General features: G+C 32.9%; 1 protein-coding gene across 1 annotated transcript in view; it reads right to left on the bottom strand.

The window, feature by feature from the left end:
• LOC124362276 (spatacsin-like) overlaps positions 1-11,516 on the bottom strand; it is a 107,689-nt gene extending 96,173 nt beyond the window's left edge. The window contains exons 1-3 of the mRNA XM_046816633.1: positions 10,990-11,516; positions 5,751-5,920; positions 1,792-2,001 (exon numbers count right to left, since the gene is read on the bottom strand). Coding sequence (XP_046672589.1) covers positions 1,792-2,001; positions 5,751-5,920; positions 10,990-11,195 — 586 coding nt within the window. The 5' untranslated portion in view covers positions 11,196-11,516. The remainder of the gene's footprint in view (positions 1-1,791; positions 2,002-5,750; positions 5,921-10,989) is intronic.
• Between the last annotated feature and the right edge of the window lie 4,425 nt (positions 11,517-15,941).

Genomic DNA, 15,941 nt, shown 5'->3' with positions numbered 1-15,941 from the left:
GTTTTGATCAGTTTATAGTTCATGCTTTTTCAAGAAAATGTTATATTGTTCTTTGTGTGGCTGTGGTGCTTCTATAACTCCAGATTTTTAAATATTGGCATTTTATATAGCATTAAGGGGATAATACATACATTATTCGGAGTATAAATAGATAATAAATTATATAACTGGATATATAAACAAAATATATAAAAATATTGCCCATCAACAAATAACATTCTATAAATAGTTAAATATAAGCAACAAATCTCTAAACATTCAACAACAATAACAAAAATATCAATAAATAACATGAACCATCAAACAACAACAATAACAATAAATATTTAACATTATTTACATCCTAGTTTTTAATAGAATCTGGTTGATCACAGAAGTAACGAAAATTTACCCACTCATTCACTTCATTTGTCTGTGCATGTGTGTGTGTTTAGATGTTAGTCTAGCTAGATGTAGTTCATGCTAAGTAGTCAGCTCAATGTGTGCTGTAGTAATCCATCTCTGCACTGCCTCTCTAAAAACCCAGAAGTTTCTCAAGCTTTCAATTTCATCTGGAAGTAAGTTAAAATAATATGGAATATAAAACTCGGGTAACCTCTCACCAAACTTTGTGGCCATTCTCGGTATAGAATATTTGTGGAGAGTCGTGTGTTGAAAATCCTTGTTCTTTTTATTTTGTGTTCATTTTTATTAAAATTATCCATAATATTTCTGTATGTATATAACTGTTTGGGATTCATTAAAGTTTTATAACCATTTCATTGTTTCTAAATAGTCTTATCAAACACCTATTTTGCAAATTCTTTATAATGTTTAAATGGGATGTAGCAGCTGCACCCCAAATACTACCAATACCATATCTAATGTTGGATTCCACCAGCGATTTATATGCAACCATCAATTGCATTATAAGGTAACCATTTATAAGTTACCTTATTATTAGTAACTTTATCACTCAACATACATATAGCAGCAACACAAGGATTCAACCTTTTATGAAGATCATAAATGTGTTCATTAAATATCATTTTCCTGTCTAGAGTCAGTCCCAAGGATTTGAATTTATCCACTAGCCTTATATTATCACAGTCACAATTAATGTTAATATTAGATTTATGTAGACAGTCACAACCATGTAACTTAACAATAATTTCTTCATTGGCTGACATGTTCTGGGGGCAAAAATGCATCATGGCTGTCTTCTGTCCGTTTATAATAAGTTTTTTATCATGTGCCCATTTAGTTAAAATTTTAAAATCTCTATTTAGTTTCTCAGTTGCACTGCCTAATGTGTTTAAGTGTTAGAGAAGGCTTTTTTTTAGCCCTAACTTCGCCTGGTAAAATAAGACATCTTTACTTTACTTTTATTAGTTTCACTTATACGCTAATGACTTTCTGATTTACGGTCAGAGTAAGCCAAGTGAATTGTTTATGTTATTAACGGGTACCTAAAACAAGTAATAAAATGGACAGAATATCATGGACCTAGACTAACTTGAACAAAACATAAATTATTTACTCTTGACAAGTGAACACAATTGATATTAATGATGGACAGCAAATGGAATAACGATATCTTCGATACCATAATATTCTAAGTTTAGGATTTACTATTAACTCTATGATGGCATGAATAAATTAATAACTAATAAATAAGATGCAGCTAATAAATATATAACTTATGCCTTTTCATTTCTTTTGTGTGAAAAACTCATCTCTATTATTAATACATTTACGCCATTAATTTATTACCAATAGCTAATACAACATTAATCTGTGGTAAAAGGATACATATAATGCCAACATGATTAAGACAGTAGATGTGACGTAAACTTGAGTTGAAACATTTAATATCAGATGGAAGATTGACAAAGTAGTTATGTAGATCTTCAGTGAGAGATGTCAATTGATAACTACACAAAAATACTAAACTGCATACAACTACTTGGTTTTTATTGAGATAAACCAAAGTCCTTGATTCCAAAGTAACCGCTGATGCATCTGAAAAATATTAACGCAAAATAATTTTCTTTTATCAAGCACAGTAAATAAAATACAAGGAAAAACATGCAAAACTGATACTAAAAGTTATATAAATCTCTAATAAAAATGTATATAACAACATGTTTGTGGGGACACAGCCCCATATGGGGAAGTTGAGTAATAATATAGTAACTTTACGCTAAAATAATGTAGTCAAAAAACTTTCCTTGGATTTCAATAAATATTTACAAAAGACAAGATTTACAGCCAAAATAATCTATTCGTTCTTGAGCTTTGTATGTGTGTGTGTGTGTATACAGAGTTCACGAGTGTTACAAATTTCAGTGCCTGATAGTGCTTATCATTTCAAACAAAAAATGTAGGTACAAAAATGTGTCGTTTAGCTGCTGGCCGCTATTCTGTATTGTTTATAAAAAAAATTAGCAACTCTAAAACTAGTACAGGTACAGATACCAAACTTTACACATACATAATGATAAATAAGAGGACAATTTTGAAAATAATTGTGTGATCTACTTAAATAATTTTAACCCTTTTAGTGCCAACGTCCGTATATACGGACGTTTAAAAAACTACCGAGAAATGCCAACGTCCGTATATACGGACGTTTTGAATAACTACCGAAGAATGCCGACGTCCGTATATACGGACGTTCGGAGTAAAAGTCATACCGCAATAATTTTTTAACTTGTTCTAAATTTGTTGGTATACAAACAATCAGAATGAAACCAATCTACATCAAAAAAAATAATAATAGTAATATGGTAAGGTTAGTCAGGTGTTTAGCCATGATAGAAATGGCCGTAATTGTTGCATCAGACAAAGTTGTGTCAGCTGATAGTTCACGTCTAACTTCTGGTTTGGTTGTTTGTGTTGCTGCTTTCCACAGTGTTTGTTTGTTGATAAATAGTTTTACTAACAATGTTTTACTAACATAAAAAGTAAACTTTCAATTAAAATGAAAACCACATTTGTGTGCAAACGCTGTAAAAAAGGATTGCATCCTTATGTTTGCCTCACCATATTTGTGTTACCGCCTAACTAATAATACTATCTATTTACAAAAGTGTGTGTAAATTTTGTTGTTGATTATTTTACAAAGTGTACATTATTTTTTAAGTAGAAAGTAGTTTCAGACAGTTTTTAATGGTTTCATAGTGGAAAATATGTACTTTGGGATTATACCGACCACACCCAGACATTGGTGTTATTTGACATTTTGCTTCTACTGATTACTAGATTAGCGTTAAAACAATATTTCGTCAATATAAAACAGGAATTGTCTTATCGCAAAACCCCTCCCCATCCTCAGGTCAAAGTCGAGCGGGTCTAGTAGATAACGTGATTGCAGAGTCGCGTCGCTTTGTTGTAATTCCGTGTTTTACCTCTACATTTCTCCAAATACAAAAAATTCAACAAAAACAATCATTACCAAACTAAAACTAAACTCTTTATTGAAAAAAAACACTCAAAACTTGTTTTTATTCTTGATCACATTCCGCCACCCAAAAATGCGAGTGCCTCCGGCCATCAGCGCGGGCTTCGGGCGGCTGCCCCGCGCTGATGTCAAAGGAAGAAAAACATCCCTCGAGATAGTACCTATCAGTAAAATATCAAATTCTAGAGGGGCTGGTTCAGAAATATAAATTGAATTGTAATGGAAAGGCAATTAATTATGTACCGTGCAAATCATGTGATGCCGCGCGGCCTGCCGTAATCGGGATTCTCGAGAAAGATAAGATAACAGCAACAACAATACCGATCACAATACCTGGAAATGCTTGTAAATTTGTAATTACAGAGTTGTTTTTTCGTTCCATCATGTTTGTTTCTATAAATTTACATTTTTGTGTTCTTCATACTGGGTGAGGTCGGTATAATCCCAAAGTACCGGAAAATATTATAAGCTTTATAAAGAAGCTAAATAGTGTAAATTAACACAAAAAAGTGAAAATGTAACTTTCTATAAAAATTGACATGATTTTTTTGGTTTTTGAAATATTAATCAAAGCTTTTTAAGTGTGTATTCAGTTTTTAATTCCTCTTTTAAGTGATAGTATGTGTTATAGTGAAATAATTTTTTTAAAGTACTATTTTTTATGTGAAACTGGAAAATATAAAAACTGTATGTAAAATGTCTACTTTTTTTAAATTTTGTTAAGTTAATTACATTTAGAAATATAATTTGCTTTATAGTTTTTTATAAGGAAATTTATTTTACTGCAAAACAATGAAAAAAATTAGGAAAATATCTCAATATTTGTAATTTTTACAATTTTTTTAGTAAAACACTGCAAAACGGCTGGAATAGGCCTGGCATCCTTCAGTAGTATTATGTGAAAAATCACTGGCATTTCTCAGACCAACTTTTGATTTTTTGTCTGGCACTAAAAGGGTTAAAAGTGGCAAAAACTGTTGAAGGTTTTAAAAGTCAAATAAGAAAATATATGGTATTGTTATAACAAATTTACAAGATAAAAACTATTTTTTTTGCAATTTTTATTACAATTGCAATGGTATTTTTTCAACCAAATCCGTCATCACATAAGTGAGCACAACCACTTCAAAGGTGTGCTTGCACAAGCCAGAACCGGAAGCAAAAACATCTTTTCAGTTGATAGACGTCAGCTGTTTTGACATGTTTGTTAGTCATTAAGAAAGTATCAAAGTCAAAGTCAAAGTCAAAATATCTTTATTTAAATTATGTACATGGGTACAATAAATAGTGTCACTACAACTAAGTTACATAATTGGATGATTATAGTAGATCATGTTGTTGAATAAAATTCTTCAAATGAATAAAATGCTTTTCTAATTAAATAATCTTTTAACATTGATTTAAATTTCTTAATATCTTCAACTCTTGTTATTGTTTTTGGAATTGACTTAAAAAATTTTATTCCTGCATAAGAAGTTTTTTTTGTATAAAATTCTAAATTGTGTCGTGGTATTACTAATTCCTTCTTGTTCCTAGTATTGTAAGTATGGGTTTTCACAATGAGTTTTAAATTTAGATTGATAGGTCCTAACATACATAACACATTCTAAAATATAAAGGCTATGCACTGTTAAAATATTTAGTTCAGTGAAATTATTTTTCACTGACTCATCCTTCTTCATTTTCAACATTATTCGTAGTGCTTTTTTTTTGCAAAATTAGAATTTTATTTAGGTTTTGGTTTGTGGTTCCTCCATACACTCCTATCCCATATGCAATGTGGGATTGAATATGTGCATGAAAAACCATTTTTAGTACTGACAAACTGCATAAATAAGAAAGTCTTTTGACAGCATATAACCCAGAATTTATCCGCTTAATTATCTGTTCAATATGAAGATTCCAGCTAAGATTTTTTGTCTATTGTTAGACCGAGAAATTTTGTGTAGGAAACTTGATCCAAACTGGAATCGTTTATCAATATGTTAGGATTTAAACGTTTTCTGTCTTGTTTTGTATTGAAAGAAATAAAATTAGTTTTATCGGTATTTAAAACTAATTTGTTGTCAATGAAAAATTTTTGTACATTTGAAAGTTGCAGATGTGCAGATATCTCCAATTCGACTTCTGTTTTTGCAGATATAATGAGATTTGAGTCATCTGCAAATAGGCACAGCTGGTTTTTTGAACTTTCAAGATTACTAAGGCAGTTTGGCATATCCTTTATATAACATATAAATAATATAGGACCTAAAATAGACCCCTGGGTATTCCTTTTTTACATTTTATTCTATATTGCTATACTTACCATAAACATTTTCAATTTTTACATCTGAGTATAAAGATTGAACTGTATCTCCAATGAATAACTCTTTTTCTTGAAAAACATTTTGATCAGTTATTTTATAGACAATTATTATCTTAGATTGTGATCTCGTTAGAAGAGCAAGCCATTTTCCGTCATCAGAGAATAATGCACTGCAAATACAAAACACTGAATATAAATATTTCAAAATTAAAACCATAATAGAATCTATAGAAATATTTAAATTCATACAGTACAATTTAAACATGTTTAGACTATTCTGTTAATGTCAAATGTTGGTGGTAGATTTAAGATGTGATTCTTAAGCCTAAGAAACCCATTTACCAGAAAATGTCTTACCAAATTGGCTAATCCTATTACTCAGACTACATGACTACCATTCAGCCTATTTCATGGTTCTTTCCAAAGCATGGCTAAAATGCAACAATGATAATATAATTTTTAATCAATGTCAAAACAAGGTAATTAATTTGTTGCAACAATCATTATCATGTCATTTACCAATGTTTATTGTGTAAGTATTGAATCTGGCTTAAAGACAAGGTAGGAGTACGTGACACCAACCTACCAAGCTTTGCTAAGATTGCTGAAAAATTTCAAATCTATGGCTCATTTTATTCTTGAGATGTCTTGCACACAGATTGACAAATAACAGAAAAGACATTTTTACATATGCAGACAAAAGTGAAATTGGTCAGACTACTGAGTGTGAAGCTGAAATGACGCTCAGGCCAAATTCTATGGTACTGATCAGTAAAATATAAAATACCAAAAAACTGCAATCACTTCAGAGCTACAAATATTACAACAGTGATCCACACACACACACACACAAACAACAGCAAACTTATCCAACCATATTATTCTACGTTATGGGCAATGGACACTACTATAGGAGTATACTATAAATTTAAATTCCTATTAATAAGAATAAGGAAACAACACTACATATTTTCTATCCGTTTTGACACAATAATAGAATAACACTTTTAAGAGCACTCATGGCACTAACTTTTACATTGAATATATAGAAAAAACATAACTCACAAGAACCACAAAAGGGAAAATAACAATGTCTATTTATTTCAATGGACTACGCAACCAAACGTAATTAATCAGGAAAAGCAACAGCGAGATGACCATAAAAAGTTGTGCAATGGTAAGCAGATCCGAAATACAAAGGAAAAATTATTAATAAACCACCAAGGAGGAAGAAACTGTGGCAAATTTGATGAAAAGTACTGAAAATCTCTTGAATTACTTAACTATTATTTAACTTATTCTTGTCTATCTAGGTTATAAGTTTCATGCAAAATTTAAATTCTAAGACATACCAGTTGGTTTTTTTGAGATTTATGTTATTAACTTATAACGCCAATTAATTGTCGTCCTAAATAAAACAATACATATCATGAAAGTTTTAGGGGGTGAAAACGAAAAATAATTCAGTTTACATAATATTTAAATTAGAACTATATTTCTAGTCAAAACATATGGTTAAGTTAATTTACAATATTAGTTTCTCAAGTTATGTTAATCAGCGCACAGTAATGGCCTAACACATTTATGATCAGACCAACTAGAATTCTCTTCTGTTAATCTACGTATTATCTTGAGGGACGTTTTTCATTCGTCACCATCAGTGCAAGAAGCAGGGTGCAGATGGACAAAGGAGACACTTGTGTTCGCCCCATGTTATTTTCTACTCTCAGAAGGTTGTGGTAATAAAAAATACTGCCGTTTTTATGAGCCAAGCACTCTGAATTCATAATTATTATTTTACAAACCCAAAGATTGAAATGGCCAAAAAAGATTTCCACAAGATCAAGTGACACACAGTGCACATGTACATAACATGTACATACATGTAATAAGGAAATATCGCTCTACACAAGCTCATATCATGTACATGTAGGACGATCTTGCATGGAAAAGTACCGATCAGGAATGGCCCTGACCATCATGGCGGGCTTTGATGGCCTGTCCAAACTTCTAGTGGAAAAAGAAATTCATCCCCGAATTAGTAACTAAATTCAAGATCAGATCATGTAAGCACTCGTAAAGGTTAAATTTGACTTTTTTTCTATCTACAAAATACATACGAACCTACCAACCTGTATGTTATAATAACAAGTAATAGATAAGAACAGAGAATTACTTTGTTCATTTGATAATTTTAAAATAGTTTTTTAGGTTAGCCTATTTTGCTTTTTAAAGGCCTTTAATTATCTGAAATATTATTTAAAATGTTCACCTTGTAACATATTTAAATATTACAAAAAATTTGAAGTAATATATCCTATAACAAAAATAGTAGATAGGGAGATATGATTAAACTATTTACTTCATTTTACGGTTATTTTGTCTTTTGTGACACCTGTTTGGTCTCAAATATAATTCAAAACTGTCAATTTGTAATATATTCCAATATTTACAAAAATTGAAAATTGTTGATACAGTAATTGTAAAGAATTACTGTATTAACAATTGCTGGCTTGTCTGGGTCACTTTGGCTGTTATTCCTGTCTGATTGGACCTCCCCAGGATTTGAAATAGGTTAAAAAACATAAAACTTATCTTTTGACAATCCAGCTGTTAAATTTCATATTTACCATTTTTTATACAATCAAATGTTACATACAAAAAATTTTAATACATCACATTTTAAAATATATATATACTATTAAAAAATCATTTATGGGAAGGTTAAAAATTACAAAAAAATAGCCTTTAACTACAGAACATTTGTACTGCAACTTGTATTTAATTATTATTTTATAGTCTAACATAGTTATTGGTTAATAAAATTTATTGGACAACGTTTAGTTAAGCCACATTAGCTAAAAAAATGTTAAACCAGTTTAAAAAATTTGGGAGGGAAGAATAGGTCTACCAACTGCATTTGAAAGTAATTCAAGAGATTTTCAGTACTTTTCATCTGTTTTTCATCATTTTTGCCACAGTTTCTTCCTCCTTGGTGAAGTTTATTAATAATTTTTCCTTTGTATTTCGGACCTGCTTACCATTGCACAACTTTTTATGGGCATCTCGGTGTTGCTTTTTCTGATTAATTACGTTTGGTTGCGTAGTCATTGAAATAAATAGACATTGTTATTTCCCTTTTGTGGTTCTTGTGAGTTATGTTTTTCTATATATTCAATGTAAAAGTTAGTGCCATGAGGGCTCTTTTAAGTGTTATTCTATTATTGTGTCAAAACGGATAGAAAATATGTAGTGTTGTTTCCTTATTCTTATTAATAGGAATTTTAATTTATAGTATACTCCTATAGTAATGTCCATTGCCCATAACGTAGAATAATATGGTTGGATAATTTTGTTGTTGTTTGTGTGTGTGTGGATAACTGTTGTAATATATTGTAGCTCTGAAGCATTAGTGATTGCAGTTTTTTTGGTTTATTTTATATTTTACTGATCAGTACTATATCAATGATGTTTTGTTTTTCATTTGTCGCCATCATTGTGGCACACCACCAGAGATGGCTGAAGGTAGATAGATAGATAAATGCAGTTGTTCTAAATATTTTTGGCCTTTCTGAAATTTATCAAAGACAAAAGTCAGATCCCAAAAGGGTGACCGGGCTCTACGAGCTTTCGGATCCCAAAAGGGTCATAAACATCAGTCTGATTTGCAAAATGCGATACTTTGGCAAGATAATGTTACTGTTTACTTTTTACCATCCACATCCTGTCCTAAGGTGTGTGTGTTGCAGCGAATATCTGTTGCTTCTACGAACGAACTCCTTAGCTGAAGAGACGAATCGAAGTCGAAGCAGAAAAGGTAATTGTAATATTAACGGCCGGAGCGGCAAAATACGAGTTTCACGTTATTAACTTATTAGAATCGTCCTACAGAACAAAAACAATACAAGGTTTGATGGGGTGGAAATGAGAAATAACGAAGTTCTACAACATAAAAAATGGAACAACTGTTCAAGCGTGGAGTTGTATTTCCATGTTCTACAACCACATCGGGCATCACGTGACCTTTTTGTGATCATGATTCAACCTCGTGATGACGTCATCGGATGCGGTGCCATCTTTGCAAACCTAATGAAAAATAATACTGAATGAGCAGAATTTTTGATCCAAATGAACAATGTTTTTCTTAAATTTCGAGCTACAAATTAATTAGTTGTTATCGAGTTGAGACGAGTGCCTCCGGCCATCAGCCTTCGGTGCTGCCCCGCGCTGATGTTAATGAAAGAAAAACATCCCTCGACATAGTACCTATCAGTAAAATATCAAATTCTAGAGGGCAAACTTTGGTGCGTTGCAAAACGCTGTGTTCGTACAAAAAAACGTTTTAACTTTCCCTGATCTTCACTTGAAACCGTGAAACTAAGTAACGTGTTCTCACACCCGTCACATAAAAAAGGATTATCGGAGGAACAACTAGCCATAACGGTACTGTCACAACTGGCCTTCTGCGCGTCTCCCGCAAGCCACTGTTATCACATGGACTTTGAACCTTCTCATCGCTCGGCAGCCTGTAGGACGGCCTTGCGGGGCTTGAATTATATGTTTCTTGCTTTCTGAGAACATCCTTATGACCGTAGTAAAATATGAAAAAGTTTGAGGTTGACCAAGTAATTACTCAGAATTACTAATATTTACAGTAATATTTACCCAGACACAGCACACAAACAGAACATTAAAACGTTAAGAACTTAACTATTTATGTATATACCTTCTAAAATCATGTTATTTGTCATTTGCACCCCCTAAAACCATATATATTTTTTGTTCAGGAGGATGAGCAGAATACGTTGATAACGTCAAATTCGTGATTTGCCAGGTCGACCTTTAATCTTATAATTTCTGCAGAAAATCTTGTTTATTGCAGGCTGATAAACTTTTTTTTTCTCATGCACAGTTTACATGACTTCAACATTATAAACACACATATTTATGAAAGTTCCAAATACTACAGTACTCGAGAAATAAATCTATAGAAAATAGAGAGGTAGTTGTCTCTATAATGGTTGATGCCGGGGGTGTAGGGTGGAAGTTAGATGAGTGCTCAAAACCAATTGCCTCACCATTTACGTTTAATCAACAAAAAATGCCAGGAGCACGCACTGGAGTGTTAATGCACTGCATATGCGGTATGTGCCACTTCTAGGGCTCTAGGGTTAAAAAATATTTTACAGTAAACAAAATAATTGTTTTAAAAATTCTCTTAAAAGCGTTAAAAACTTACCTTTCAACCTCTTTAAATGTATTTGTCCAAATAGCATGAGCCCCTTCATGACCATAATCAGACTGTTTTGAAAGACTATACAAAACTACCTCAGTTTGATTTGTGCAAAACAATAAATGTTTAAGTGATGGTGAAAGTAAAATATTTCGTGGGTTGGATTTAATTTCAAATGGCAATGTAGCCAACAGAACAGACCTTCCTTCCATGGATTTGAGAGTTATCAAGTACACAAATTTAAAACCCTAGGACTTCTTTGTTAACTAACACACTATGGCCAGAAACCACATTTTTATTAACTTGCTTGATGATATGTCTAAAGGAGCACTGGTATTTCCAAAAACTGAAGAGAATATAAACTTTGAAAACATTCTGGAAATTAAACTACGTAGGAAAATGGCAACTTGTGCTTTTTAGAACAACCATTAAAATCATTTCTTATCAATAAGCGTGACTCAAATTATCAACAATTCTTTCAAACACCAATCATCAAGAATAAACACACAAACTACAACACTAAAGAAGTAGTGGATTTTTTTTTTTTTTTTTTTTTTTTTTTTTATTCTGTTTATAATAAAGGCTCGGGTATACTCCCATGCAGCCTCGTGGTTCACTGTGTTGTTAAACCTCTGTGGTAATTTAATTGGGAAGAATTAGTTATTTTTATAAGTTTATGGTTTAATGTATTGGACATATATGTTTTGTGTACCTATACTGTTTGTGTTTGTTAATACATAGCGGGATTACTATGGGATTCTATAGATGGATATTCTGGATTTGGGGAGTCTTCCCGCCAGGGGTCCTTCAGGCATTCCTAATCCGAAATATGGACCACGGATATAAAGGCCAAAACCAGGATACATATATGTATTGTGTTTTGTTATTAAATGCATTTGTTTATGGTCCTGAGAAAGTTATTTATTTCTTTATATACTTTTGAGTCTTCTAATTTCATTAAATACGTTAAGTTAATATTAGATATTGATGTTACATTTTTAATTACCTTAAAGCACCGATCTCTTGCATATTCGTAGGCTGGGCATTGTAAAATTACATGGTCTAGTGTTTCTCGTTGAGCTTGAGTGCAGCTTAGACACAATGGTGTGAAATATTTTTTAATATTATATAGTCTAGCGTTTACCTTAGCATGTCCAAACCTTAATCTTATTATATTTACCACTTCTCTTCTGTTGAAGTCTGCAATACTATACCATCGATTATGAATAGTCGTTGTCTGAATTTGCTTATACCATTGCGCTTTTTGTGATAGTTGGTACTCCTGTTCATTTTCTGCTGCAGACTTTCTCCGTTGGTAGGTTTTGAAATCATCTGGTGGAATGTAAATATTTGTTATCTTGTTGCCGTTTATTATTGAGTCTTTGGCTCATTATTGGTGTTGAAGTTCTTAACCTTATACTTGTTAAGAGAATTATTTCGTCCCTAGTTGTTGAGGTTATGACTGCATGCTGTCTGTCCTTGAACTGTGCACGTTTTCTGTGTTAAGTGTTAATAATTATTTTAAATGTAAATTTATGTTTTGCTGTTTTTTGGTGAGTGGTTATTTATGTGATTTTCTCACTCTACTTTGGTGGTGGTTTTCAATACTTAGTATATAAGCAACTTTCAATTTTAGTAATAGCTGGTTTGGGGCCCGTCTCAACGGGTCCAACCATAATGGTTGGAGGAAAATCTGATCAGGAATTACAGATTGCTGTACACAGCATTATGGAGGTTAATGATAGTAATAAGGATGATCAGAATAATCCGAAAAATAATAAACGTAAACATGACAGTGAGTCTGATGAATCTGGTAAAGATGATAATTTAGTCCCTAATAACAAAGATCAAACAAATCACACCAAAATGTCCAAAAAGACATTTGATCAGAGGTTATATAAAGCTTCTGCCACCGGACCTTTTGAGGTTATAGTTAGCTCTACTAACAGGACCAAGGTTAATCCATTCACGGTGGGTAAGTTGCTTCAGAAAAATGAGTCACTTATTGATTGTATTAATCGTAAGGGTAGAAATGTAGCTATATATATTGTAAGAATTCTGAGTCCGCAAATAAGCTGATAACCAATAACTCACTTCCAAACTACCATATCTTTATCCCCTCTTACAGAGTTCGGATAACAGGCGTTGTCTATGCAGAACCCGATATTGACCAAAATGAATTTGTTAACCATGCCTGCAGTACAGTACCTATCCTGGAAGCCTATCGCATTACCAAAAATTCAAAAGAGGGTCCATACAGGACTCATTTTGTTAAAATAATTTTTGAAGGCAATACATTACCAGAAAGAATTATACTAAATCATGTTATTGTACCTGTTGAAAAATATACTTTGCCAGTCAGACAGTGCTACAGGTGCTACTCGTACAATCATGTAGCCAGTTCTCCATGTCAAAACGAGAACTTGTGCGGAACATGTGGTAAAAAGGCACACGGTGACCACTGTGACAAAGACCCTAAATGTGTAAACTGTGATGGTGACCATGTAAGTTTCTCGAAAGATTGTCCAATGTTTAAACGTCAATTAGCAATTAGAAATAGAATGTCAGAATATAATGAAGATTTTTTCACAGCTTCTCAATACTTCCCAAATCCAAAACAACCTTTCCACCAAAATCGGTACCATAAAACCTATGCCTCAAAAGTCTCACCAGATGTAACTAGTTTAACAGAATTCCCTCATATGTTGGCCAGACCACACCCTACTCCAGTAGGAAAATTATTTTGACCCCTTAAGTTATGCTCAAGTAAATGAAGAGAATGTAGGGCAGTCCTCTATATTCAGGAAGCCAAGAGATAATTATAGGCCTAATGGAAACAACACAACTAAGCAAAAAATTGTACACAACACACCAAATCGCTGGACAAGGAACAAAAGTAACAAATCTGATAAAAATGAGAGGTTAGGTCTCTCTATGACTTCAGAAAAAACAAGTAGACAGTGTTAAACTAAAACAGTCACTTGAAGACTTTAAAGCAAAGGCTTATTTTGAAAAATTGATGTTGGATGCATCAATAGCCAATCCTGACCCTCTAGAGATGATCAACATAGTACTAAGGAATATAAAGAGTATACTTTTAGACTTAAGTATTGGCACTACCGTAGACACCTCGCCCCCTGATGGAAGTACCGGCAGCTCCAATTAAAATACTGCAATGGAATGTTCAGTCAATCAAATCAAAATGGGCTGAATTATCCTTTTTTGTGTGTAAGTACAATATTAAGGTTATTGTCTTACAAGAAACATGGCTAAAACCAAATGAAACAATATTGTTTAAAAATTTCTCTGCTGTGAGAAATGATAGGTTTGATGGTTATGGTGGGTCTGCAATTTTAATCCACAAGTCGCTCACGTGGAGAGGTATTGACTGTGAAGCTGTTTTGGGTTTGGATGCTCAGGATCCAATTCAGGTGTCTGGAGTCACGATCCGGGGCCTTTCAAGGCCTCTTCACATATATAGCATTTATTGTTCTCCAAAAAAGGTAAGGACAGAGTTATGGAAGAACATTTTTTCCAATAAACAAGATTACTCTCTACTGTGTGGCGACTTTAATGGTAAGCATCCCTATTGGTCCGCTGACTTACGCCAAGACACAAGGGGCAGTCATATATACAATGCGTACAGTGACTCTCCACTCATACTTTTAAATGATAAGTCCTTCACCACCACTGGATCTCCTGGCAGAAGACCTTCAACTTTAGATCTTACTTTTGCCACTGTGCAATTAAAAGATAAAATATCGTCTTGGAAGGTAATGAGTGATTCAATGGGTAGTGATCACTACCCTATTATTTTAGAAATTAATGGTAACAAATTGTGCTCACAAACTGTTTTTGGGCTCAAAAAAGTCGGGTATAATAAGTTTCACTCATAAAAACTTTAAAAAAGCCAATTGGGGTAAGTTTTTCAGAAATAGCTGATAAGACTGCATCCAGTATACTCTCAAATAAGAAATCTGATGATATAAATATTAAGGATCTCAATAAGATATTAAAGGTAGCAATAGAAGACTCAGTCCCCAACTTCTGTCACCAAAATAAGGGAGATGGCAAGTTTTTTTAACGCAAAATCTTGGTGGACACCGGACTGCTCTAAGGCAGTCGCTATAAGAAGAAGAAACTTCAAACTCTTCACAATGAAGATGACTCCCCTAGCATACAGGCAATACAGAACTACACACTATGAGGCCGTGGAGGTGATCCGTAAAGCAAAAAGACAAGCTTGGGTAAGTTTCTGTGAGAACATAGAAAATAAAAATAATACACAAATTTGGAGCACAATTAGAGGTATTAGAAGTGGAACCAGAGATACTTATAACAAGATTTTGCTCAATGATAAAAACTTAAGTTATAGCTTTTTAAAACTTACCACTCCAGACTATGTTCCTATGAAATCTGAAATCAATCAACCGATCTTTACAAAGGCTACAAACCAACTTCCATTGGAAGAAAAATTTAGTCTAGAGGAATTAGATATGGCGATAAAATCTAGAACTAAGCTAACAGCTCCTGGTTTGGACGGGGTAAGCTATTTAATCTTAAAAATGTTACCCTTTTCAGCTAAAACTCTACTGCTTAATGTTTTTAACAACATCTGGTCCGGAGCCGAGATTCCGATGCAATGGAAAACCATCAAGGTGATAGGCATTCTAAAACCAAACAAAGAAAAAGGTAAGGAAAGCTCATATAGACCCATCTCTCTAATGTCATGCATGATAAAAATCTTCAATTTAATGGTAAAACACAGATTGGAATGGTTTATCATTAAAAACAAACTAATACCAGACTACCAATTTGCCTACCAAAAAAAGAGAGGTTGTAATGATTTCCTGTTAGCATTCATGGCTGATATTCATGTGAATTTAATGCAAAATAGGATTGCAGCTGCTGTCTCGCTGGACCTGAGCAGTGCCTATGATACGGTTTCTCTGCCCGCT

This window comes from Homalodisca vitripennis, chromosome 5 (assembly GCF_021130785.1).
Source record: "Homalodisca vitripennis isolate AUS2020 chromosome 5, UT_GWSS_2.1, whole genome shotgun sequence".
In the NCBI taxonomy this organism is placed as follows: domain Eukaryota; kingdom Metazoa; phylum Arthropoda; class Insecta; order Hemiptera; family Cicadellidae; genus Homalodisca; species Homalodisca vitripennis.
This window is presented reverse-complemented; position numbering and strand designations above follow the sequence as displayed.